Source organism: Microtus pennsylvanicus, chromosome 4, assembly GCF_037038515.1.
Source record: "Microtus pennsylvanicus isolate mMicPen1 chromosome 4, mMicPen1.hap1, whole genome shotgun sequence".
Lineage (NCBI taxonomy): Eukaryota > Metazoa > Chordata > Mammalia > Rodentia > Cricetidae > Microtus > Microtus pennsylvanicus.
Genome location: NC_134582.1, coordinates 133,656,110 through 133,683,763, shown reverse-complemented (window position 1 = coordinate 133,683,763; position 27,654 = coordinate 133,656,110). Strand labels below are relative to the sequence as shown.

The 27,654-nt window shown below is 36.3% G+C and overlaps 1 protein-coding gene across 2 annotated transcripts in view; it reads right to left on the bottom strand.

The window, feature by feature from the left end:
- Positions 1-27,654, bottom strand: part of Malrd1 (MAM and LDL receptor class A domain containing 1) — a 598,349-nt gene that overhangs the window by 210,307 nt on the left and 360,388 nt on the right. For both annotated transcript variants that reach the window (XM_075971104.1, XM_075971103.1), the window contains one exon: positions 378-561. In XM_075971104.1, the coding sequence (XP_075827219.1) occupies positions 378-561 (184 nt within the window). The remainder of the gene's footprint in view (positions 1-377; positions 562-27,654) is intronic.

Below are 27,654 nucleotides of genomic sequence, written 5' to 3'. Positions count from 1 at the left end.
TAGTTTTGACATTTACTAGGTGATTCTGTATAGAAAATCTGTAGCTAGACTTCACACTTAGATGTGTCAGAAAGGATTGCAGAATTCTGTCACAATTCTGTCTGTATGTAGGTCTAATCCTGGAGCAGCATTTAAAAACCTTCTAACGTTATGCTTGATGTAAACTTAAATTTATTTCTCATGCATGCATTGGCAGCCAGTTTCTAATCTGTTTAACTGGCTTATTTTTGTCACTTTAAGATATATATATATATATATATATATATATATATATATATATATGTCACAAAATGACACATTTTATAAATATATAGAAAAGATGGAAACAGTCGCACTCTGAGTGTGTTTCTGGATGGGAAAGCTTCCCAGAGACTCACCAGTTGTGCAGTTCTTGAATTCAATATCATCAATCGCAGCTCCACCTCCTAAATCCTTTGTTCTGATTCCTTGAAATATGACCTTGAAATTCCTTAGTTTTCCCAACAGGATGGTGGCCTTTTGCCAATGATTATCAGGGTCTGGCTTGCTTTGTTGCCATACTTCTGACAGCCCTTTATCTGTCTGAAATTAAAGAAGTTACATTAGTGGAGAAGCTAAGGTCCTTAAGAATAAGAAGAAATATTGCATGGCACTGGAGCTCTAAACCAAAGAAAATGGGAATTTTGCATCCCAGTCCTACTCATCTCCCACCCCCGTCCCCTGGAAATCTGACCGAAGTTCCACAGCCCTGAGATAAGGTACCCTGATGACCCACAGCACGGGAAAGTTAACTCCATCCCTAATAAGAGAGCGGGCCTCCCATACTTGGGAAAGTTTGCCCCACCCCTCATGATACCGCGGGAGAGCTGGCTGATCCCCTCAGCTGAGAGTGCTGTCCTCAGGACTGATCAACTGAACTTCCACCCAGGCACACATCCAGCATTTGGAGTAGTCACTTCCCCCCCCCCCCAATCTACCCCATCTATATGACCTGCTGGGGTGTGTGAAGAGACTGATCCTGCAGAATCTTAGTCGCAGGACCACCATGACATGGAACAACAGGATATTTGAGAAGAGTTTCAGTGAGGGTCTAGTTTTGATGACCTAACAAAGTCAGAGGCCTTGAACCTGACCAACAGCTCTGGACACAGTGAACATTAGCAAGTAAAGCTGTTTGGACGAAAGAGTATACTGCACGATACACAGCAGTTCCCAACATCTCTAAGATGCATGCAGAAGCAATGGAAGGGAGAGAGAGAGAGAGACAGAGGAGCAAATTGATTTTCATTTCCTTTTAATTATTATTTATTTTTATCTTATTTTTATTCCTTTTTATCTTAACTGGGGGAGCACTACAAGAGAGCGGGGAGGATATGGAAAAATTGGGAGATGAGTGGGATTGGGATGCAAAATTCCCAAGGAATCAATAAAAATTTGAAAACTTGTATAAACAGTTGAACTCTGATAGCATCCATGCTGTTGTTTATCTCACCCCAACAGACATGCTGGCCTATCCGCATGTTTTCCCAAAGCAATACTGGTGGGCATAGAAGTTAGCATGCTCGAGTATATGTAGAGATATTATCATGACAGTGTTATCATCAGTTAAATCCACCTGTCCTTACATATAAGACAGATTCTTATTGAAAGAAATTATGGGATTACTGAGTTTATAGTTCTGAACACCTCATCTCTACTTTTAACACATTGTAACTAATTATTCTGGTTATACATTCCTCCTAAAGAGCTTTATTCACTGACGGAGAAAACAGCTGAGGCCAAAGATTAATGGGAAATCCGTTATCTCTGTGCAGCGAGTTGAAGAATGAAAGTGATACTTATCCAACTCAGTCAGATTTTAAATATCCTATTATTACACACTCAAAGTATTTTTACTTTCCAAAACTATAAATATCTGTGAACCAGCTCTACTGGCTTCAGGATCTAATTCTTCAAGCTAAGAGTTAATTTAAAAAGACATAAGCAAATATCTCCTCAGAATAGTGTAGGTTCAAGTAGAAGACATGCTAATATGGGAATGCTTCTAGAATTGTATTGTGATGATATTGGAGATAATCATCAGTGTGATAGTGGGGCAAGGCCAGTTCAGGCACCCTCCCCTCTGCTGCCCAAGGACTTAGCTGGGGACATCCCCGTGGACACCTGGGATCTCGTCTGGAGCCAAGTCTCTTGCCAACCCTAAAATGGCTCCCTGAATGTAGATATCTTCTGCTCCTATATCCGCCCTTCCTCCCTCTCCACCCTCCCAATCCCCAAGTTCTCCTCAGTCTTTCCCTTCTCTCTTCTCTCTCCCACTCTCCCCTTCTCCCATCCCCACCTCTGCCCCTACTCCCACCCCCATGCTTCCAACTTTTGCCAGGCTATCTTGTTTGCTTTCAATTTCCAGGATATCTATATATGTTTTTCTTTGGGTTCACCTTATTATTTGGTTTCTCTAGGCTTGTGAATCTTTGGTCGGCGTGGGATGGAGATGGAGACAGAGACCCTTATCAGAGCAATGGACTGACCTTCCAAGGTCCAGTTGAAGAGCAGAATGAGGGAGAAAAGGAGCAAGGAAGTCAGGACCGGGAGGGGTTGGTCCACCCACTGAGACAGTGTGCCTGATCTAACCGGAGCTCACCAAACCCAACTGGACAGGGACTAAATTGAGCCTGTGATCAAACCGGACTCTGATTGTGGCTGACAATGTGGGCTGACTGAGAAGCCATCGATAATAGCACTGGGACCTGTTTCTACTGCATGCGCTGGCTTTTTGGGACCCTAGTCCATTTGGATGCACAGCTTCCTAGGCCTGGATGGAGGGGGGAGGGCCTTTGACTTCCCACAGGGCAGAGTACCCTGCCCTCTCTTAAAGGAGGGAGGGGGAGGTAGAAGGGGGAGTGGGGGAGCGGGAGGGGAATGGGAGGAGGGGAAGAAGTGTAAATTTTTGAATGAAAAAATAAAAAAAAGAATTGTATCGTGATCTAACATACGCCATAACCCTAATGATCAAAATGTGGGAAAAACCAACACCTACAGGAAGCTAACAGACAGGCCAGGTGAGATGCAGAAGACTTTGCTTCTGCATGCTGCCTTATAGTGTTTTGTTTCGAGTTTTTCTGGAGAACTGGATATCAGCTTCTAGGCATGCCTATGGGGAGTTTACCTTGACTGTTCTGAGATGCGAAAATTTGCTCACTGTTCCTTGTTTGTATCCTGAACAGTAAAAATGAAGAGAGAGCTGACCGGGTTCAGCACACTCTGAGTGGGATTGTGAATGTAAGGAGTTGGTTCATGCTCCAGTTGCCCCAATTTCGCCTGTAGGATGAACTCTACCCTTGAAAAGTGAAGCAAAATAAACCTTTTCTCTCTGTGGTGCTATTTTCGGGTTATCTTATCATAGCAACAACAGAGAAATGTGACAGGATGATTTAATAGATCACAATGACGGATATTGACCAAAGGAGAAAATGTTGACATCACATTGCACCTATAGTTAGCATCCAAACACAGTACTACCTGCTGCTCTGTCTTTGTTCTTCCTTGATGAGTTCACAATAAGAATGTGGCCTCAGAGGGTAGCAATTTTTAATTGTTTTTCTTAGATCTTTGGGGAGCCCACCACTCAGCTCCCAAATAAATCACACAAAGGTTTGTTCTTGTTTATGAATGCCTGGCCATAGCTTGGCTTGTTTCTAGCCAGCTTTTCTTAACTTAAATTATCCTGTCTATGTTTTGACTCTGGAATTTTATCTTTATTTCTTACTTTACTTCTTATACGGTGGCTTACTGTGTAGCTGGGTGACTGACCCTGGGTGTCCTCTTCTTTATACTGCTCCTTGATCTTTTTCTTTCCAGGACTTCTCCTTCTATTTATTTTCTCTTCCTGCCAGACCCGCCTATCCTTTCTCCTGACTTGTTATTGACAATCCAACTGTTTATTAGACCAATCATGTGTTTTAGACAAAATAACAGCTCCACAGAGTTAGACAAATGCAGCATAAAGGAATGCAACACATCTTTGCATCATTAAACAAACATTCCACAGCATAAATAAATGTGACACATCTTAAAATAATAATCTACAACAGTAATCAAGTAAAGAAAAAGTTGAAGATTTAATAGAATAGCATCTAGAAAATCAGGCATGATGTTCACATGAATTTGTGATGCACAGATAGGAAATATATGACTTATTTGTATTTAAAAGATATAGGGAAATTTAGAAAGAGAAATGTCTGAAGAAGGATATAAAGGAGTTATATATTTACAATTTCTTGCTTTGGAGAATTAATGCATACATCCAATGCCTCATTCTGTGGAGATATAAATACTTGATCAAATTGTTTTTTTATGTATTAGAGGAAACAAACAGAAGGTGTTACTATGTATCATTGATGTGAAATTAATTTTGCAAAATAAATAGCAATTTATAGATAAAGCTTTTGCTACTATTTCCTCATATATGATTACCCCAGAGACTTGTGAGATACCTCCATTAAAGGGGATGCGATTAGGAATTTCATCTTTCTGATAACTAAAGAAGATCTTTTCAAGGTTAGTCTTTGACTCTCAGTGATGTTTTAGTGATTGAGAATCAAAGGAATAATAAATTAAATTAAAGATTAAACTGAGGGGATCTTTCTGACACTTAGGAATATCAGAGACAAAGGTATTGATGAAAGCCTGTCTTAATTTATAAATTGTAACATTTTTCCAGGCATCCACTTCCGTACCTCATACAATACTCTTGAGATGTGCTAATCTTGAAAAGGGTTTTCAAAAAATAACATCAAAGAAAGTCATGTGATCCCCTTAATAAATAAAATATGAATCATTTCTTAAATCTTATAACTAGTCTTCTATTAAAAATAAAAAAGGCTAAGAGACTTGAACAAGGCACTTTGATTTTTACATGAACAAAAATAGAAAATGAGAGTTAATTATGTTGTGAATCTTTTATAATATGGTATCATAGGCTATCACTTTAATATATTCTAACACTTTATATACTCTAATACACACACACATACACACACACACAGACACACAAACTTGAAATATTTAATTCTTATTCCTATAATTGGCAATTTCTTTTCCTCAATGTATATTTCTTTTTACATGCCTAATACTCATTTGTTTATTCAGAAAACATACAATGCTTATATAGTGACAATTTCAATGCTACAATCTTGAATAAAATGGGGGGAAGATGAAACCTACCCTGTGGAATTAAGTAGTCTAATATAGAGTTCACAAAAACAAATTGCTATACTGATTCCCTCTCTCACACACACAATTTTACAAGGTGGGTTTGTGATCAACTCCAAGTTCTTTGCTTCTCTACTCATTTATTAATGTCTTGAGTTCAATTCTTTCTAAGGATGTATGATTAATGCCACTCATATCCATCCCATAATTTTTCCACTAACTGGCCATGGGCATAAAGTTTGTATACATATAGATTTTAATTCAAGATCCCTAAAAATAATTAATTAAAGGAAAGTAATATATATTAATTAGTTAAATTTCAAAAGTAGAGGAAACATTACTCCCTATATTTTAACAATTTTTTAAGCTAAAAATACTTTGCACAGGAGACCACACAAGGTGTTTGCCTCCACGACTCATATAAATCTTTATTTCTTATGTCTGGTAAAGAAAGGCAATGTGAAACACTAAGAAGATAAAGCCATTTCCCATTTTAAAGTTGTGTTAACAGAGAAATTAACTCAGCTATCTAGTCTGATACATTTGATATAAGTATACAAAGTTTCATCAAATAATGGAAAGTTTACACTAAACCATTTGAGAAATACCTCTTTTTATTCACTGACATATTCATGATAATTGAAAGGTTTTCACAGACCCTAAATCTCTTGTTTAATTATTTATCTATGCTATACCTATTGAGCCACCATACTTTTTCATGAACTATTTTAGCAATGTCTATATTTCCTGCTAAGAAAAATTAAATTACTTGGATAAAAACTGCAGAATACCTAGGAATGTTGGGCAATAAGAAGTCATGAAGTCATAGGCTGACAATGTGTCAATTTTTCATCATCTATACAGTTAGATATGAAAAATAAATTGTTTGAATAATCCAAGAGCCCTGATTGGTCTTTGTAGTCAAAACACTGGAAAGGGGCAAGTTTTGCAATTAGGTAGCACTTGATCATTAATCACTCTACCATAACCAAACACTTCCGAAAACCCATCTGGTCTCCCTCCACCTGAGCAGAGACCCTACATTTCTGTTGACACTAGGACTGTATTAGGTCCCCTCAAGGCTGCCTTAAATGAAGGAAAACTGAGAGACTTTGTCACAGAGTTGTGGTCTTGTGTTTTCTGACACACTTGTCGTTTCTCTGTGGCACAGAACATTGAGGACAATCAATTACACATTCATTGCAAATACTTAGAGCATATTTTGGTGGTGGGAACTGAACACAGAATCATGAATATTTTAAACCCATACTACATCCATGCCCTGTGTCCCTTACCCATATAGCATTTACAGTATTGGAAGAACCATTGTTCTACCTTGTAAACACTCTCAAATGCAGTTGCCAAGACATTAGAGGATTCAAAACTGCACTGCTAGCAAAGGCTTTCTGACAACCAAAGGTTTGGGAATATCAGAAGGTAACTGTATAGGTGATTTATAGAGGGTAATTTTTACAACAGGAAAACTTTCCTATAAATACATTCCTTTACAATTCTAAATTTCTATGCAATATTAAATACAACAGTAAACATAAGACATTGGGCATCAATCAAAACCCATGCAATTGAATTTTGCGTACAAATGGATGGAAATAGAAAACGCTATCTTGAGTGAGGTAAGCCAGACCCAAAAAGAGGAACATGGGATGTACTCACCCATATTTGGTTTCTAGCCATAAATAAAGGACATTGAGCTTATAATTCGCGATCCTAGAGAAGCTAAATAAGAAGGTGAATCCAAAGACAAACATATAGGCATCCTCCTGAATATTAACCTTCATCAGGCGATGAAAGGAGACAGAGACAGAGACCCACATTGGAGCCCCTGACAGAAATCTCAAGGTCCAAATCAGGAGCAGAAGGAGAGAGAGCACGAACAAGGAACTCAGAACCGCGATGGGTACACCCACACACTGAGACAATGGGGATGTTTTACTGGAAATTCACCAAGGCCAGCTGGCCTGGGTCTAAAAAAGCATGGGATAAAACCGGACTTGCTAAACATAGTGGACAATGAGGACTACTGAGAACTCAAGAACAATGGCAATGGGTTTTTGATTCTACTGCACGTACTGGCTTTGTGGGAGCCTAGGCAGTTTGGATGCTCACCTTACTAAACCTGGATGGAGGTGGGTGGTCCTTGGACTTCCCACAGGTCAGGGAACCCTGATTGTTCTTTGAGCTGATGAGGGAGAGGGACTTGATCGGGGGAGGGAGAGGGAAATGGGAGGCGGTGGCGGGGAGGAGGCAGAAATCCTTAATATATAAATAAATTTTTTAAAAAATAATAAAGCCCTCCCACAAAACATTTTTAAAAAATAAAATAAAATGACCCCAATGTATTGCTCAGGAAGTTGAATAGTCCAAATGATTTACAATCTGACAAACCAGTCTAAATGCATGAATGATGTGTGTATAGCAAACTCAAAGACATAATAAATTTTAAAATAAATATATTTGTAAGAAAAAGGAAAATAATTGCACATTAGCAATGAATTATAGTTAATAAAGTTCATAAAGAAACAAGGATTTTATACTAAAAAAATGAAAGCCTAGGTAAGAAATAGGGTTTAAACATTGGGTGTAAAACTAAGATACTGTATCTTAAGTATGAACTTTAGATAAAATTTTGAATTTTTATAATGGTAAATATAAGCAGTTGGATTTTAGATGATAATAATGAGTGACCATGGAATATATAGATGATCCCTCTACTATTTTTATGAAATTATATCAATCTGTGTAAGATAAAAAATCACCCTATAAGTTTTAATGTATTTCTTATTTACATATAGTATATGATATTTATTAACAATATATTTATGGTAATTTGATCTATGAAATCAAATTTGTAAAGCTGGGAAAGCAATAGCTATTAGACCTACTGACCTTAACTCAAATTAACATAATAAACACAGAGAGAATAGCCTCCAAATAATACAATTAAATAAAATGTATTTTGTATATCTAGTGTGTTTATAAATTCTTTTTGACTTAACCTTTTTTTAAATTCATCAACTGGGAAAGCTTTAAATATTTTTAAACAAGAGTAACAATGACAAAAAGATAATGAAATCTTTAATACCCCAAGAGATTGGACACTATGCAGGAATTATGTTGAATCTAAATGACAGCACAATAAAATTCACTTTATAAATATGGAACTGAATCATCTCATAGAAACCAAAACTGACCCTCATTTATCAGAGAAGACTAGAACACAATGTGATTCCGCTCATATAGATGACTTTACTGGTAAAAATATATACTCTACAGTTATAATAAAATACCTTTTGAAAATATAAAAGAATGATTTGTATTTTTTGTATTTATTAAACAGAAAATGATCTTCCAAACATTTGAGATGAAAACTGGTCTGGAAAGATGGCTCAGTGAGAAAGAGCTATTACTGCTCTTGCAGAGGACCCAGTTTGGTTCCCAGCAGCCACATGAGGAGTTCACAAGCACCTGCAACTCCCGTTTTAGGAACTCTGATGCCTTCTTCTTGCTTCCATGGGTACCTGCATGTGTGTGGTACACATACATATATACATTCATACATACTCCCATACACATAACAAAAACAAATAAATCTTAAACAAATCTAATCATTCAACTGAAGCAAACTGACAAGTACTGACATTTAGAAGTCACACACATTTTTAAACTATACACAAATATGTTTAATGTTTATGTATAAGTTAATGATATTTTCATTAAAAATAAGATGGAAATCAAGAGCAGTTAGCGCATGTAAAACATGAGATAATCTGCACAGAAACTTCTTGCAAACTACTAGGAAACATCTGGAGGGAATTCTGGAGTTAGTGGCACCTGTCTTTTTAAGACGTGGGAGGCAAAGCAAAGCATCCTTTGTTTGGATGTGTGGCCACAGACACTTTATGAAATATTCATTTTATGTTTGTTATGAAGTTATTTTAGGTAGAATATATTCACTTTATTGCTGGAAGGGCAAATCTATAACCCCAAAATTTATTTTGTGAAAATATTCTTCACAGGTTCCTGTAACCAAAATAAGACTCTCAAGTGAAATGGGGAGTTTAATGAAAAATATAAAAATTAATAAAGCTAGGGTTATACAAATCATTTCTTTAGATCATGCTTATTTTAATCCAACTTTCTGTGATATTGAGGATTTCTAAATATAGCATCATAACCTCACATGATATATAACAATCTTTATTTTCTCCTATTCACACAAGGATAAATATAATTTACATATCCCCACACATTGGTAAGCATATGCATTTCCATTTTAAGACTGAAAAATATCCCTCAAAGGGTCTTCCTTTGGCATTAAGAAGAACATACTTAACATGACCCAAAATAGTCTCAATGGCCTCACATATGACATTCATTTGTGTTTTCCATTCGCCAGACAGGTGTTAATTTCTTTTTCATCTTCATATTCAATTTTTATGATCAGAATCAATAATACAAACATGCTGGATGTCTTTTGATCTTCAAATATAGTTGAAGAAGATTAAGTTATTTTCTTTTACAAAGGTAAAAATGAATCATCATATGTTGAATGTTTACATTAAACAGCTCAGTACCTGATATGTGTGGCCCTTAATCATTCACTCAAGGTGTCCTCAAGATACTCCTTAACCGGAGATGATTCTGGAACACCATCCTTTTCCTCTTTCTCCTCTTCCTTGCCCTCCTTCTTTGATTTCTTTCTTGTGTCTCATTGTTTTAGCTAGTACTTCAAACACTATATTAAATGGGAGTGGGTAAAGGAGATAGTCCTATATTGTCCTTGACATTAGTGGGAATGCTTTGGGCTTTTCTCCATTTAGGATGACATTGGATTTGATTTGTTACATGCAGGCTTTACTGTGTCGAGGTATGCTACCTCAAATCCTGCTCTCTTAGGACTTTTATCACGAAGGCATGCTGGGATTTGTGAAAGATCTCTTCTGAATCTATTGAGATGAGCAGATATTATCTGTTTTTTAAATGCATTTATATGATTTATTAAATTTTAATGACTTATGTAAAGCCAATTTGCTTATAATGACTATCTTTTCGATGTATGTTCTTATTCAGTTTGCAACTTTGTTGTCTTGTCTTTATAGGGTATGTGGTTTAGAGTAATACTGGTTTCATAGGAGTTTTAAAGTATTTCTTCCATTTATTGTACCTTATATAATAACACTGAACTTAAGGTGTTCTTGATAAGAGGGAATTTATACCTGGCAGTGTAACCTAACAAACTAATTATGGCTAGAAGAAATTGATATTGCCACTAACCAAAATCAATGAAATCTCCTACTGTAGTCTAAGTACTTATAGCAACTAGCAACAGATAGAAACTACTACAGAAAGCCATGGCTGCTCAAAATGTAAAGAATAAGAAATGGTGGAGCTTCCAACCCCAACTGATACATATGCAAGGCAGTCCCTAAACTGAAGAATCTGGAAAAAATACCGAAAAGAAGGTGAAAAGACTGTTAGAGCCTGAGGCTCAGAATGTTGTCTGGGTTGGTCTTGTTTCTAGAACATGACAGGGTAAACATACCCATTAAATATTAACTATTATAGTTGCCTGATTAAGGTCACCACAATGACAGCATCGGTTTACATACCAACACGTTCGGAGAAAATTCCACATGGCCTCATCCATAGATGAAGAGCTACAGATGGTTAGGGGCACAAAGGTCCTTGTGCCCACATAACACTAGAGAACTAGGATTGTTAAACATGCAGGGATCTCTCAGAGGAGAAATTCACTGTTTCCCACCTGGAAGGCTGGGGTTGCACATTGTTAAGGACCTGATATCTTTTATGCTCTCTGTGGAGGCAGACCTCACCTGCCCTTTGCTAGAGGGGCAGACCTCACCAAAATGTCTAGACACTCCCTCCTTAGATTATGACCTTTAGATCTCACTTAATGAAACCCAACCCTAGTGGAGATGTCACATGTATTTTAGTCCTGCTGACCTCTAGGGTATTTTGGTCACAAACTACACTATATTTTCGGCCTTTTCACTGTAGAGCCCACCCTCACGGTCACATGTACTTTGCAAAGGAGTTTCTAAGTAGTCACAAATTAAGCTCTACTGCTCAACTGAAATAGGAATGATTGTTTCCTAGAAACTTTTCCCCAAACTGTTCTGAGTTTTAAATAGATTGACAATAAGCCACATGATATAAGACTCCCCAAACCTGATTTAGGTTGATAAAAGTGGCCATCCATGGACATATGTATAAAATCGCCATGCTAAACTGACTCAGTAAGTTGTGTGCATATGTGTGCATACATATGTATATGTACATAGATGTAACAATAATAACTATGAAGAGTTCTTGAATTTGGCAGATTTGGTTGGAATACAGGAGGGAATAGAAGAGGACAGATGGTTGGGAGTGATGTAGTTACAATATTCAGCTATAAAGTTCACGACAAAAGCATTTACAACTTACAAGGTACAGAGGCTGTTCCCCAGCCTCATTCTCTACCTAGCTTCTTTTCATTCTTCCCGTTCCTCTTAAAGCCACCCTTTATCAGTCTTTTAATGTCCCATCACTAGTTTTGGACATCTATACAAAATGTTCTTGGGATTTAACAAACCTGAACCTAGTTATTCCTACTTATGTTTCAGCTTAATCAACACTTTCTCTTGGCAGCCTTCATTGGTGTCCTCAAGAAGGACATAACTACCTAATACATAATTCAAGAATACACAGTACTATACTTACTTTTTTAAAGTGTAAAAAAATACAATCCTCCCTACCATGATTAATTAACAGATATCTGCTTCTATCATTAGGTAAACATAAATGACAGGAAGAACCTGATACATAGCACTAAGCATAGTGGCTTTTACATAGCAGGTGTTCAATAAATAATGGTATGTATAGTGAATCTATCCAATATGCATGTGTGTCTGAAAAGAACAACAATTACATTTTTAAATGAATGTATAGACTATAAAGTGACTTTAAGACTATTTATAAGAAACATAAATTATTTAGGTTTCTTTTTCAAACATTTGATGAGTCTTAGGGTTAGTTTAGGGTCAAAGGAGAAGGATAATAGGAATGCTATGATTAGAAATCTTTATTCATGCCTGACCTTTTTCCTTTTTCTTATTCAACCCCTTGATAATTTTTTTTGGAATGTTCAGACTTTATTATGTCACACTCATGTAGCACCAATTTGCTTTAATATTTAAAACTTCCTTAATGATGCACTTTACAAAATTACACTGGTTGATTTCTCCAGGGCAGTTTATGGTCTACAAATACAAGGACCTTGCCTGGCTCTACTTAAATAACTAACAACCAGAGACTGGGTAGCCCAGAGACCTAGGGTAAAACCAAACACTGCTGGTTGAAAAAAAGTACGAATGAAATCACTCCTAATTTCCTTGCTCATGTTCTCTCTCCTTCTGCTCTTCATTGGGACCTTGGGAGCTCAGTCCGATGCTCCAGTGTGGGTCTCTGTCTCTATCTCCATCCATCGCCAGATGAAGGTTCTATGGTGATAATGTAAAATATTCATCAGTATGGCTATAGGGTCATTTCAGGTTCCCTCTCCTCAGCTGCCCAAGGAGCTAACTGGGCACATCGCCCTGGGCACCTGGGAGCCCCTCTAGGTTCAAGTCTCTTGCCAACCCTAAGATGGCTCCCTTAATTAAGTTATGTGATTCCCTGCTCCTCTATCCAACCTTCCTTTCTCCCAATCATCCCGTTTCCCCAAGTTTCCCCATTCAGGACAACGAGGAGTGCACCCACCCACTGAGACAGTGGGGCTGATCTATTGGGAGCTCACCAAGGCCATCTGGACTGTGACTGAAAAAGCATGGGATAAAACCGGACTCTTTGAACATGGCAGACAATGAGGGCTGATGAGAAGCCAAAGACAATGGCACTGGGTTTTGATCCTACTTCATGTTCTGGCTTTGTGGGAGCCTAGCAAGTATGGATGTTCACCTTCCTAGACCTGGATAGAGGAGGGAGGACCTTGGACTTTCCACAGGGCAGGGAACCCTGACTGCTCTTCGGACTGGAGAGGGAGGGGGAGAGGAGTGGGGGGAGGGGGAGAAGGGTGGGAGGAGGGGGAGGGAAATGGGAGGCTGGGAGGAGGCGGGAATTTCTTTTTTTTTTCTTTCAATAAAAAAATAAAAAGAAAGAAAAAAAAAGAAAACACTCCTAATGTTATTCCTTTATACTCATAGATCAGTACCTTATCCAGTCAACATTAGAGAGACTTTCTCCAGATGGTAACATATTCAGAGACCCATGGCCAGTCATTACAGCAGAGAGATTCTAAATAGAAGTATTTATTAAATCTGTTCCATTAGATCTTGGGGAATCCCACAGGGGAGAAGGTGAAAAGATTGGAAGAGCCAGAGGGAATGGGGGACACCAGGAGAACAAGGCCCTCTGAATCAACTAAGCAAGGTACATAAGAGCTGACAGAGATGGAAGCAGCAAGCACAGGACATAATAGGTCTGCACTAGCACACACACACACTCACACACACACACACACACACATAATGATTCACATCATTTGATATTCTTACACTTACAAATTTTAATGGATTTAAATTGCATGGGTGAATGAATGTTAAATTAAAGCTGAAAAGTGCTGTGGAATAATCATTTCATACCATACACTGCAAAGATCTGTTGCTCTCATCATTAACAAAAGCTGTTTGGCAGAGGGCTAGGCAGGAGTGTCAGGACACAGAAACTGCTGGGGAGAAGAAGGGTGGAGTTGATGGAGACACCATGAGCTGCAGAGCGAAGAATATACATGAAGAACATGTGAAGTGTGTACAGGAAAAATATCTGCCTTATGGAAGCACATATTTTAACAGAAAGAAATAATTTGAGTTATAAGAGCTAGCTGAAAACAAACCTAAGTTACCAGCCAAGCATTTATACTTAATAATAAGTCTCTGTGTGGTTATTTGGGGGGTGGCTGCTGGGACACAGAAGAATTCTGCATACAAATGGCACCCACCATCAGGCAACATAGGTCCATGTAAAATCTGAGAGAGCTTTTAAAAAAACGTTCCAAACACACAAAAAACCTGAGCCAAGTGTGGTTTTCTAGTTACATAGTCTCTTGCCAGCTGCAGTGCTGAGATGCTGGGAAGAAGAGGGTGGAGTAAAGTGAGTCAAGAGGAGATACCATGAGACGCAGAGCAAGCATGGGAAGTTCATACAAGAAGTAAGTGTGCCTCATGGCAGCACATCGATTAATAGAAATGGGATAATTTAAGTTATAGGAGATAGCTAAAAATGAGCCTAAATTATAGGACAAGCATTTATAATTAATATTAAGTTTCTGTGTGGTTGAAGAGTAGCTAGAGGGACAGAAAAGATTAATTACAGAAAGGTCACTAAGGGTTATTTTTTTCTTTAACAGTTAGGCAACTTTCCTAGAACATACAGTAATTGATCAAAGTCTCAGGTAATGCAGGAGTTTATTGAGATATATGTTTATATGGAATACACGATGGATCTGCTCCTCTGGTAGAGTGCCCTACAGATGACTCTTGAAAGTCTTTGCTGTACTCTGTGTAGAAAAGTGTCACCAGCCCAATTAAAATCCCCATCTATGATATTCAAGATTATTCCCTACTGAGTGCTCATTGGCCAGATTCCCTGTCTTTCACACTACATATCATTTTTAAAAGAGAAAAAAATGATGAACGTAGAAAAACAATGGCAAAAAAATGAGAATGAAAAGTCCCTAGAAAGCACAAGACAGAAAGAATAATCAGAAAAGGCAGCAAGGTCAAAAGCAAGATGTCAGTAATGAATGATGGTGACTGTCCCTTGGCACATTGTCACTTATGAAGGTTGATAACCAGTCAATGCAAACGAAGGACAGTGTTTTATTATGAAATTAGGGCACATAAATCGGCTCGCTCATCCTCTAGGAGAGGAGGGAGGAATAATGAGAAATAACCTATAAATGCATGCACATAAGGCAACAATGGAAGGAAACTGAGGGCATCAATGTGACTTATCTAAATTTCTCTTCACAAAGTATCAACATTGTTGCTATTTCAGAATAATTGTTTTCACCAAGTATAGAAGTAAAATCTCAAGGTAAAGTGGCTTTAAACCAATGCTATTTAACAGAATAAAATGTACAAAGCTGTTTGTCTATTATGAACAGTATATATTTGGCATGAAGAAGTGTTTTCTTGCTTTAATAATTTACTGGACACTTAAAAGTAGGCATTGTTTTGTATTTTCCTGACAAGATACAAATCAAAATGTCTATTATTTTACTTTAAATAATAATGCAACAGGTAGAGTAAACAAAGTACTAGCAAATTAAAATGTATGAGTAAAGTAGAAAAGGTAATAGAAAATAATAAAATATATAAATTTACACATTAATTAATACAGAATGAAAATGAAATTTGATAAATGTTTATTAACTAAATCTTAGAACTTTAACATGATAAATATATTCATTTTATACTTTAAAACTTATTGATTGAACATTTGATTTGTGGCAAGTACCCCTGTACTTGTTGATATAATATTATAAAAGAAAATGAAATTAAAACTAATATTATTATATATATACACAGAAAATGGCATAGTTAACTTCAAGGAAAGAAAGGGTTATTCCAAAGGTTATTCCTAGCAAAGAGAACCACATTATCAAAGATTGTGAAATATTTAAATGTTTTATTATTTTGGAAATCCCAACCAGCATAATAAAGTGAAAATATAAGAAGGGAATTAGAGACATTAAGTAGCAAGACTAGGTAAAGTCCAAGACCATCTTATGTGGGTATCCCAGTGCCATGGTTGCAAACGACCCATATGTGTATTGTGGGTTGAACACGGGTTCCCTGGTAAAGCAGCACATGACCTTGAGTGCTAACTCACCTCTCCAACCTTAGATATTTTTAATTCCAATTTTAGAACGCATAACTTTACACATACCATATTTTCAAGATAATGCTGCCATACATTTACATTAGTAATTCATAAGAAATTATAGTAATAATTTCAACATAATCCATGACTTTATATTCAATAGACAAATGACTGCAAATTTTCTCATGTGACTTTTGTTAATTTTGATTTCAAGTGAGTTATAATTTTAAAAATGTTTAAGGTCTCTTTGGAATTTAATTTTATGAGTAAGGTAGAGTATAGGCTATACCATCTAAAACAATTATGGTAATGAAAACAGGTATCAGTAATGTAGCAGGATACAAGATTATCTAAAAAAAATCAGTAGTCCTCCTTTACAAAGATGATAAATAGGCTGAGAAAGAAATCAGAGAAATACTACCCTTCACAATAGCCACAAATAGCATAAAATATCTTGGAGTAACTCTAACCAAACAAGTGGAAGATTTGTATTACAAGAACTTTTAATCTTTGAAGAAAGAAATTTAAGAAGACACCAAAAATGGAAAGACCTCCCATGCTCTTAGGTAGGTAGAATTAAGATAGTAAAAAAGGCAATCTTACCAAAAGCAATCTACACATTCAGTGTAACACCCATCGAAATTTCAGAAAAAAATCTTCACATACCTCAAAAGAACAATACTCAACTTCATATGAAAAATCAAAAATACCAGGATAGCCAAGACAATCCTGTACAATAAAGGAATTTCTGGATACAATACAACCCCTGACTTCAAACTCTACTATAGAGCTACAGTACTGAAAACATCCTGGTATTGTCATAAAAACAGACAGGAGGACCAACAGAACTAAATCATAGACCCATTTATTAATCCAGACACTTACAAACCCTAATTTTGGACAAAGAAGCAAAAAATATAAAATGGAAAAAAATAAAGCATATTTAACAAATGATGCTAGCACAACAAGAAATCAACACATAGAAGAATGAAAATAGATCCATATCTATCCCCATGCACAAAACTCAAGTACACATGGGTCAAAGACCTCAATATAATATAGCCAACCACACTGAACCTCATAGAAGAGAAAGTGGAAAGTACACTTGAATGCATTGGCACATGCATTCCTAAATATAACAACAGTAGCAAAGACACTGAGAGAAACAATTAATAAATGGGACTCCCTGAAACTGAAAAACTTCTGTAAAGCAAAGGACATGGTCAACAAGACAAAACGGCAGCCTACAGAATGAGAAAAGATCTTTACCAACCCATTGGACAGAGGTTTGATCTCCAAAATATGCAAATAACTAGAGAAATTGGTCATCATAAGACCAAATAATCCAATAAAAAATGGAGTACAAACCTAATCAGAGAACTCTCAACAGAGAAATCTAAAATGGCTGAAAGACAAGGAAATGTTCAACATCCTTAGTCATCAGAGAAATACAAATCAAAACAACTCTGAGATTCCATCTCACACCTGTAAAAATGGCCAATATCAAAAACACCACTAATGACAACTTATATTGGAGAGGATTAGGGTAAAGGGAAAACTCCTGCATTGCCGGTACAAGTGCAAATTAGTATAGCCCCTTTGGTTATCACTATGGCAATTTCTCAAAAAAATTAGAAAACAACCTACCTCAAGACCCAGCAATATTTTGGGTATATACCTGAAGGATACTCAATTGTACCACAAGGATATGTGCTCAAGTATGTTCATAGCAGCATTGTTTGTCATAGCCAGAATCTGGAAACAACCTAAATGTCCCTCAACTGAAGAATGATAAGGAAAATGTGATAGATTTACAAAAAAAAGTATAACACAGCAGAAAAAAAATGTCATCTTGAAATTTGCAGGCAGATAAACGGATCTAGAAAACATTGAGTGAGGTAACCCAGACCCAGAAAGACAAATATCACACGTATTCACTCATAAGTGGCTTTTAGACATAAAGCAAAGAAAACCAGCCTACAATTAACATTCCCAGAGAACCTAGACAACAATGAGGACCCTAAGAGAAACACACATGGATCTAATCTATTTGGAAAGTAGAAAAAAACAAGATCTCCTGAACAAATTGGAAGCATGGGAACCATGGGAGAGGGCTAAAGGGTAGGGTAGAGGAAGGAGGGGAGTATATAAAACTGTGTAGCTTAATAAAATCAATAAAAAAGAGATTAAAAAACAGGTAATAGGATTTGAGCTTCTGTGAAACTTTTGATGATAGTGATGAAGATGGGGATGAGACAGAGATGAGAAGAACATGGAGGATCTGAGAGTCACCCTGAGACAGAAAAAATCGTAATTTGAGAAATAAAGTTACAGTTTTTGTCAGTATTAGTGTTTTGGAGTGATAGAAATCAGACTCAGTGATTTCCTATGAAGAAATGTTTGCCTAGGCAGCTGCTCAGAATTCGAAGACAAAGGAGGAAGTCAGAAGACCATGAGTGTAATCTTCATAAAGAAGGACCCAGCTTCATGAACCCAACTCCACACAAGTCACCAAGCAGAAGTGGCACATAGAGTGCACATATGTCCTAATTGCAGTGTGTCATCTTCAGTGCCATTCTGACACCAAGAATAAATGATGACAATGGGCAATGATCATGGACCAGATTGTTCTTTATTCTCTCAGCAATGTGGGGATGTTGACCTGGAACTGTTGATTCTGGGTCAGAATTTCTAGACAGTAGAGGAGAAAGGGTCGAATATTTACTAGCTCCAATGTCTATAGTTCAGGAAATAACTAAAGTCAATTTTATATTTTGGCTGATTATTTTTGCAAATATAGGTCTATGTAGCACTCACAAGTGTCTTCCTCGACAGAGTTCCTCCATGACACATTCTATGTCTTACCTCTCTCTAATGTGCTATCAAACATGCAAAATGCAGACATCCAGTACAGAACATGCTCAATAAATTATGATATACTTGAAACTTGTTTTGCTTTAGTGTGTGTATGTGATTTTAATATAGGAATAAACACAATCAGAGAAGGAGTTTTGATACAGCATAGATAATGCTAATAACAGCTCTGAAATGATCTATTGGTAACTACCAATACAGAAACTGAGGCTCGGAGTAGATAAGAAACTTGGAATTGATATCACGCAAGAAGGAGCATAAAGTAGAGCAGAAATGGAAGCTACATTTGTTTGAACGCACACTGCTGCCACTGTGTGGAAGTGAAGAACCATGATAGGCCACTGGCAAGGCCTGGCTGAGTTCCCGCTGAGCCAATGGTAATGTAAACTTGTCTTTAAAGAGGCAATAACAGCACTCACTCTACATTTGTCATGTGGACATTTTAACTACCGAGACGCCATAGCAAGAATTGAAAATGAAGCTTTGATGTGGTTTAGCTTTTCAATTTATTATGTATATAAAAGTTATGAGAGCCAGGCTCATTAAGGCTTAATGTAAGAAAAAGACTGTGTTTGTCCCTTAAAGGCTTGGGCAAAAACAATAAAACCCAACCATCCACGTGTAGTGAATTAATTAGTAACAAATAGCAAGATGTGTTCTGGGGACCAGAACACATGGGGAATAATAATATTGAATTTATTAATTAAATACTGTCCCAATGATTGACAGTGAAGACACTGGGGTGTAACAAGATAGAAGTATGTGATCTTAGAAGTTTAGAAGATTAGAAGGCAGATCACGTGGTTAAAATAGGTCAATCTTAGCCTTACACAGGACCTACCTGTTGACTACAGACTTCATACCTTCTCGCAACTACACAGATGTGTGTTGGGATAACTGGAAAGTGGGAGGTAATTTGAAGTTTTAGGAGGAAATATTAAAATGAAAAGATTCTATCCATAGACTTGAGTTGCCCTACACTCTTTTCATTTATCAAGAACTTAACAACTCAACAATATATGTGGGCTCAGAGGGAAATGGATCCTGAAAGCTGGCTTGGAGACATAACTACACTCTGCAGTAGACAGTTCCTACCCTGAAACTGCATGAGAATGACCAATGAGTTAAACTATTTCATGATTTCCCAACTTAATTCATCAATATTTACTGTATTTTGAGCTCAGTAAAGTGAAACAAACCATTTATCTACAATTCTGGCACGTTTTTAAATACCATGAGCTTCATTTACCTCATCAAGAATGGTAATTGTCAAATTTATCTTGCAAACTTAGGCAGAGATTAGAAGTCAGCTGTTCATAGTTTCCAACATGAATTCAGGCACATAGATGAATAGTCTACTTATATAGACTTAAAGGCAAAATTCATTAAGATCATGATAAATCAAAGAGGTCAACTCTAATTGATAACTACTTGCAAACAAAAAAAATTGTTTTCACAATTGGAATCTCACTGGGGAAACAAACCACTCTTAAAGGTCGGCCCCAAATCCAGCAACAAACAGCCAACACATATTGAACTTAATGGCATATTTGGAGGACCTTTGTCTCCTATATGTGTGTCAGATATATATATATATATATATATATATATATATATATATATATATATCTTCAAATCTTTTATACACACACACACACACACATTATGGCTTTCTGTTCTGTTTTTTTTTTTTGTGGGTGTCCTATATGTAAGAACGGGTGTGTGTGTGTGTGTGGGTGTGTCTGCAGTCATTTGTGGGTTTTTTGTGTTTTTCCCATTGTTTGTTTTGTCCTAATTTGATTTGTTTGTTTTGTTTTATCTTGGTTTATTTTACTATTATTTCTTAGTTACCTGTTTGTTTTCTAATGAGAGAAACAAAGAGTACGGAACTAAATGGGAGGAAAGGTGGGGGGCAACTGGGAGGAGTAGGAGGGGGAGAAGCATAATTAGTATGTATTCTATGAACAGAATCTATTTTGATAAAAAAGGAAAAGATATATTTCTAAAATAAATGAGTTTTTAAAACATAAATCTTAATCATTTGAATGATAAATCATTGAAAATTAGTAAAGAAAACAAACCCAATAATAACAGATGCATCTCAATTTTGCATGATTGAGACAAGTTTTGGCATTAGAAAAGTCGTGAGAGAAGTGAGTTGGTAGTTTATGGCTTGACAGAGACTAGAAGGACAAATAATTATCCTAGGATTATTTTATCTGTAATATTCTGGATCACACAAGTCTCCATGCTAAAACCATCTGTGATATAAAGAAATGGAGCTAGAAGTAGTTTACCTGGATTTCCCTGTCCAGTTCTCATCATCCAAGAAAGCACAGAGCCTCTCACACATCCAGGTGACCAGGCACTGACCAAGGTCCTCTGCTCCAACCTTGCACTTCACTGCAACCCTCTGAGCAGCCACATCCTTCTCCCAATCAATACCACTCTCCTACCATTTATATATGTCCTCTTTCTCTCTCACACACACTATTATCCATTCAAAACAATTTCATATGTATCAACAGCACCCTCTTCCCCTATTTTTACACATCTTTATTGATGAAGAAAAGGAGGGAAAATTGTAAGTAACACAGCAAGACCAAACAAAGATAAAAACAAACAAACAACAAAAACAAACAAACACAACCCACTGCATTAATGTCAAAATGGAAATGAATGGTTGGGTGTACTTTTTACCTTGTCATTTAACAGCTGTTAAAAGGAGATTGCTATTCACTCAGAAACCCATTCTGGCAGAGAGAAAGGGCAAGAGAGCAAAATTCCCTCACTTCTCTAATCTGGCACACTTTAAATAATATGATTAATTGTACAACTATAATAATATTAAAAGATAATTCCTTAAGGTAATTCACGTTAAACCATTCACATGAAGTGTTCTTCTTTTAAAATGATCTCTGTTTCAAATTAATCTGCTTCTTTGCATTTTTTTCTTTTTATTTCCCCTGTGATTCCTGATGCTCAATGGTAGAGAGCTGCATCTGTCAGCTAGAGATTCCACAATACTTTAGTACCTGATGTTAGATCTGGTCACTTGTGTGACTGCCAAGTAAACCCAGGTCAGGATATTATTGCTTTTGGATAGAGGCTACTCTATGAGTCAGAGGGGGGGGGGGAGGGTAAGGGAGAGAGAGAGAGAGAGAATAAAATCAGCTATTATTTTAAAGAAAATTTTTATACTTAGCATCAAACAAATTTGGAGGATTTTCTTGATGCCATGGGAGGTTATATTGCATTGGCACTTCACAGAAAACAAACCGAAAAACAAACACTAACAACAAAACCAAAAAAAAAAAAACAAAACATTTTTTGGAACGTGTTCCTTTTAGCCTAAACATTACTTTACTAGAATATTTTAAAGTATTTCACGGAAAGGCAGATTTCACCTGTGTGTTATGTATAGGAAGCATCTATTAAATGTTTACAATTTAAATTACAGTATTAGCTACATTCCAGAAACACAAGTTAAATTTCCAAGTTCTTGGATTAATTCATTAACATATATACATACTAATTCATCATTTTTCTTTTTTAATTTATTGTAGACTACTTATTATGTGATCTTTCCTATAATTGTTTTCATGTATATTTTTACATGTCATCCTGTATGAATTACATCCTATCCTGCATTAATGAGCTATATGTCCTACTTTATAGCTCATTTTCTTATTATTATATTTGACTCAACCTCTTCTTAGGCCAACCCATATTTGTGGTGAGGTTGGATGTTCTTCTTGCTAGGGAAACCGGATTTCCTGTTGCCATCTAGCCTCTGTGAGCAGCAGAATGTATGTTTTTGGGTTACATGCAGCTGCTAAGTTTGATAGTCTCTGTTTCCATTTTGCTTACAATCAAACCCTGGGCATCATGAGGGGAAGGCACACACACAGCCTTACTCCAAGGTTTACTTTTATTGATTTCTTTTCTGTTCATGTTCATCATTTAAATGGGATGTCTCATCTCTAGACACATGATGGCCTACTACTGTGTCCACAATACACCCCTTGTCTCCTTTGGTCACTGAGAATACCTCTTACTCTATACTTATTACAAGCAAGATGATGGTGATGTGGGACTTACTCTACTGAATTTAATATTACTGTTGTCATTTCTACAGATGTATCATTGTATTTTTAAGGTATATGTATTTGTATAGGGCTATTTCTGAATCACAAAATTTTTACTTTAATAATTCCAAAATTATGTCCCTTTGTGTTAAAATGAACCATTTTAATCATTTATTCATATATATGTGTTCACAGAATAGTCATAATGTTATCAATGGGTAGATATATTTTGAGTAAAATTAAGAAAGAATGATTGTATTTTATTGATGAATGCTATAAGTGTATACATTACCCTATATTTGTACTTAGAGGATTAACACAAACAAGTAAAACCTTAAAAAATTTGTACACAATATTGAGATCACATAACAGTGAGATTCACCGAACCTCCTGATAGGAAGGAACACAGTGTTTTTGTTGTTGTCTGATCTCCAGTTCTCTGAGTCACTTTCCAGGTACAGTATAAACCAGAAATCATCGAGGCTATGATGAGCACTCTGTGGCTCAAAGGCACATATTTGGGGCTTCTTTGACAGTGAGGACATCAATTACAATCATATTGAGAGCAGACTGCTTTCTGGTGGCATTATTCTCAGATGGAGCAGAAGATCCACACTCTGACTCTCTTGGGGCATACTTGGAGCACAAAACTGAACAATGAAAGCAAATGTTCTCATTATTCTGTACTTTGCTCTCCTTTTAAAAATTTTCAGTCCAATTAGTGGAGATTCATAGTGAAAAAAATGAAAATATAAGATAAACTTCAAGGAAAAATTCTAGGCAGAAAATGAAATCTCTCTTAGAAGATTATATAATGAGTAATTCTCTTACATTGTCAGAGTAAGCCATGGATCCAGGGCACGCCACTTGTCATCTCTAAGCACAAATGTTCAATTCTCATTTGTTCAATATTATGCATATCTGTACCTCTAACTCCAAAATAGAACTACTACATTATGTGAAAATACTGTGGGGAGATGCTTGCCTTTGCCATATTTAAAACTGATTTAACATTGCCTCTAGTTAGCCTTCATGTTTTTCTATCATGTCTTCTACAAATATCGCTGACCTGGCTTGTATCCGTGTTGCTATGCTTGTTTTCTACATGTGACATTTTAACAAAACATTTATTTTGCTGATGTTTTAGTTATTGCTTGGTAAGAAAATAATTTCTCATGCACTGACTACTGTGTTCTGCAAGAAAGGTATGCTATTGATCAAAAACTTGCAAAGATATTACACAGTGAGACACCTTCTCGGGGTTTCAGTGTCAATTTTACTAAATATTAGTAATGCCAACATGAAGGAGAGAGATAAAAACATATAAGGGACAGAGCAAACACAGAAGCTATGTGCATTTTCTAAATGGGTTTTGCCTCTCAAAATATAGCAGAGAAAAAAATGTATAGCTCAATAAAATCAGTTTTTAAAAAAAGTGTGAGGACCACAAAAGAAAAAAGAAAAAGAATCATCTTGGGAGCAATGCTGTTTCTCTGCACCAGTGTCTTCCACGGTCTTTCTGAGTACTGAGCTCATGGCTAGGATCATTTACCACCCTTTGTTGTGCTTATTTATTCTTGTTGTATCATCAAAAGCAACTTCTACAGATGGACTCAGTCACGTGTGCCTTCCAGCCTTCATCCTGGCGTGGCTTCCTGATGCTGCCACTGATCTTTGAAAGCCCTGTATTCAAGCCAAACTTTCAAAATATTGTTCATGCCAAATATTTTAACCTGATACTAGTCAAATAATGAACAAGGAAAAGGGCAAAAGAAAAAGGCAGTATCAGTCTGCCTTTGAGAATGAGAAAGAAATGATAAATTGTCAAATCTTTTTTGTTAGCTATGGGTAGTCCAATATTCTGAGAGTGGGAGAGCACAATTATAGTTTAAGCCTATCAACATGACTTGAATACATAGGATACTCTGACCTCAACAGCAATAAGTCATTTTCTTTAGGAAGCCATATTGACAGTAATAAAATATGTCTCTAATTCTTGGAGCTTTTTAACATTCTGGAACCCTAGAGAAATTATTTATAGACACAGTAATTTTAGGATTTGATATTTATAAACCCTCATGTTAATTTCATTAGGTCATGTAGCCAAGAATTTAAAGTGGTCTCTTTGGATTGCCCATCTTTTTCTACAATGATCCTAAATGAATGTGAATTACTTGATATTAACTATAAAAATTAATGACTTTCCTCACTAATCTCTCAACCAAGAATTATAAAGTCAGTTCTTAGAATAGAAGTTTATACAAGGGAAGTCAAATATTTGTTGACAGACTATATACAAATCAAGAAGGTTTAAAGGAAGATGCACTGTTGGAGAAACTATGAGTGAATAGACGGGCATGGCTGGGATACATACTACACTCAGAAGACTGAGTCAGGGCAGACTGTCTTCCTATAAATTTCATTTAATTGAACTGGGATAGCATTTTTTCTTTTCTTTTTTTAAAATAATATACATGCAAAAGATTCAGCAGATTTTCCAAGTGTTAAAAGATTATAATAACATTTCCATTTCTTCTGGGAGTTGGTGAAATTAACTGATGAATAAGTACTTTCTCACACATGTATGATTTGTATCTGGAAACTATCTAAGCTCTCTCTTCATTTATATGCTCTTTAAAAGTTCAGCAATTGTTTGTCAAATGAATATTCATTTCTCTATTACACATTCAATTTTTAAAATAAATTCCGTTTTTTCCATAGTGTGTATGTATTTGTGTGAGAGAGAAAGAGAAACAGAGAGATTCTCTGGATGTAGTTATAGATGGTTATGACTGTGGACATAGGTTCTGGAAACTGAACTCAGGTTCTCTGGAAAAAACGCAGCAAGTTCTCATATCTATGAGCCTTCTCTTCAACCCACAATGGTCATTCTTAATGATTGGGACGGTGGTGGTTTGGCTAAGACTGGCTCCAGTAGACTCATATATTTAAATGCTTGGTCATTAGGGAATGGTGCTACTAGACAGATATTAGGAACAGGTATGACCTTGATTGTAGAAGTGGGTCACTGGGGGTGGACTTTGAGTTTTCAGAAGCTCAAGCCATGCCCAGAGTTTTTCTTTCTCTTCCTGCTTGCTGTAGATATGGATGTAGAACTCTGGGCTTTCTGCCTGTATGGTGCCATGCTTCCTGCCATGATAATAATGGATTAAACCTCTGAAACTGTAAGAAAGCTCCAATTAAATACTTTCACTTATGAGTTGTGGTGATCATGGTGTCTCTTCATAGCAATAGAACAGTGACTAAGATATATGTGAACAACACAGAAAAAAACTATAATGGCCTTTTCAAAAGATTTATTTCTAAGAGACACCTTTATCCTCTTGATAGCATCATGTTATTAGAGATTTATTTTCTTTATCAGAATCTTTCATTGTTTCCATTCCTTATGAGTCTGCTCTGATGTCTTTCTGTTTTGTTTTTTAATTTGTTATATTGCTGTTTTGAGACAAGGTATCATTAGGCTGTCTAGGTTGGCCTTGGGGTAGCCATCTTCCTGCTTTAGTTTCTCAGTTGCTGTGATTATAGGCTTGATTACTATAGATAGCCATGTCAAAATGACTTTTTTAGAATATACTTATCATGTTGTCATTTGCAAAAATAATGTATCCTTTAAGACTTCTTTCACAGATGAGCACATCCATAGAATTGAAAGCCAACAATTAAAATGATCTGGTAACCCATGTGTGTTCTCATAAAATCATTCCTTTCGTGTAGGCTCAAAAAGAAAAAAATGATGTGTAATTGTCTTTAATGTCAAAATATGTTGATTAATTTAATAAGTCCAATGACAGTATGATAGTAGATTGTTCGTGAAAGTATTAATTATCCTCTGGGCATTGTGGCTCATGCCTATAAATCTCATCAGTAACCTAGAAGTCTGACTCAAGAAAACTCTCCTAAGCTATTTTCCCAAATGGAGTACATAGCAAGCTCCAGCCTGGGCAACAGAGTCTCTGCCTTCCATTTAAAAAAAAGGCACAAATATTCTTCGACAATAATTAACCAAAAAATTTTGAAGAATAGCTTGAAACTACTGATTTGTGCTTAATAACACAACAGGGGAATTAATTCCAACCTTTTCTCTTGTGTGAAGCTTACATAATGACTTTCATTTAAATAAATTAAAATCTAAGGGCATGATCAGAGCCTAAATTGCCAAATGTCTTTGTGGTATTTGATTAGTATGTATGTGCCTGGTTACTCGTCTAATGGGGTGGCTGTCGATGTTCTGACCATATCCACTCATTTCTCAGATCTCTGTCTATCTCCTTTTGACCATTCTTTAAGTTTAGTCCCTTAACTCATCACATAGTAAGCTGCTTCCATGTTCAAGGTACCTAATTTGAGAGTTGGATTCTTCCATACAAATCATATTATTTTGGTTTACCAAATAAGATGCTATTTTCTTTGTTAGAATAAGTAATAGTCAATTATTAATTCCTTAAATAAAATTAATAAATTCTTCAAAAACTCTTAAAAGATGTGTGTGTCACTGTTGTTGTTGTTTGTTAATTCTTGGGTAGAGGAACTTATAACTAGACTAAGGAGAAATTCTGAAAGCTTGAGTACTCAG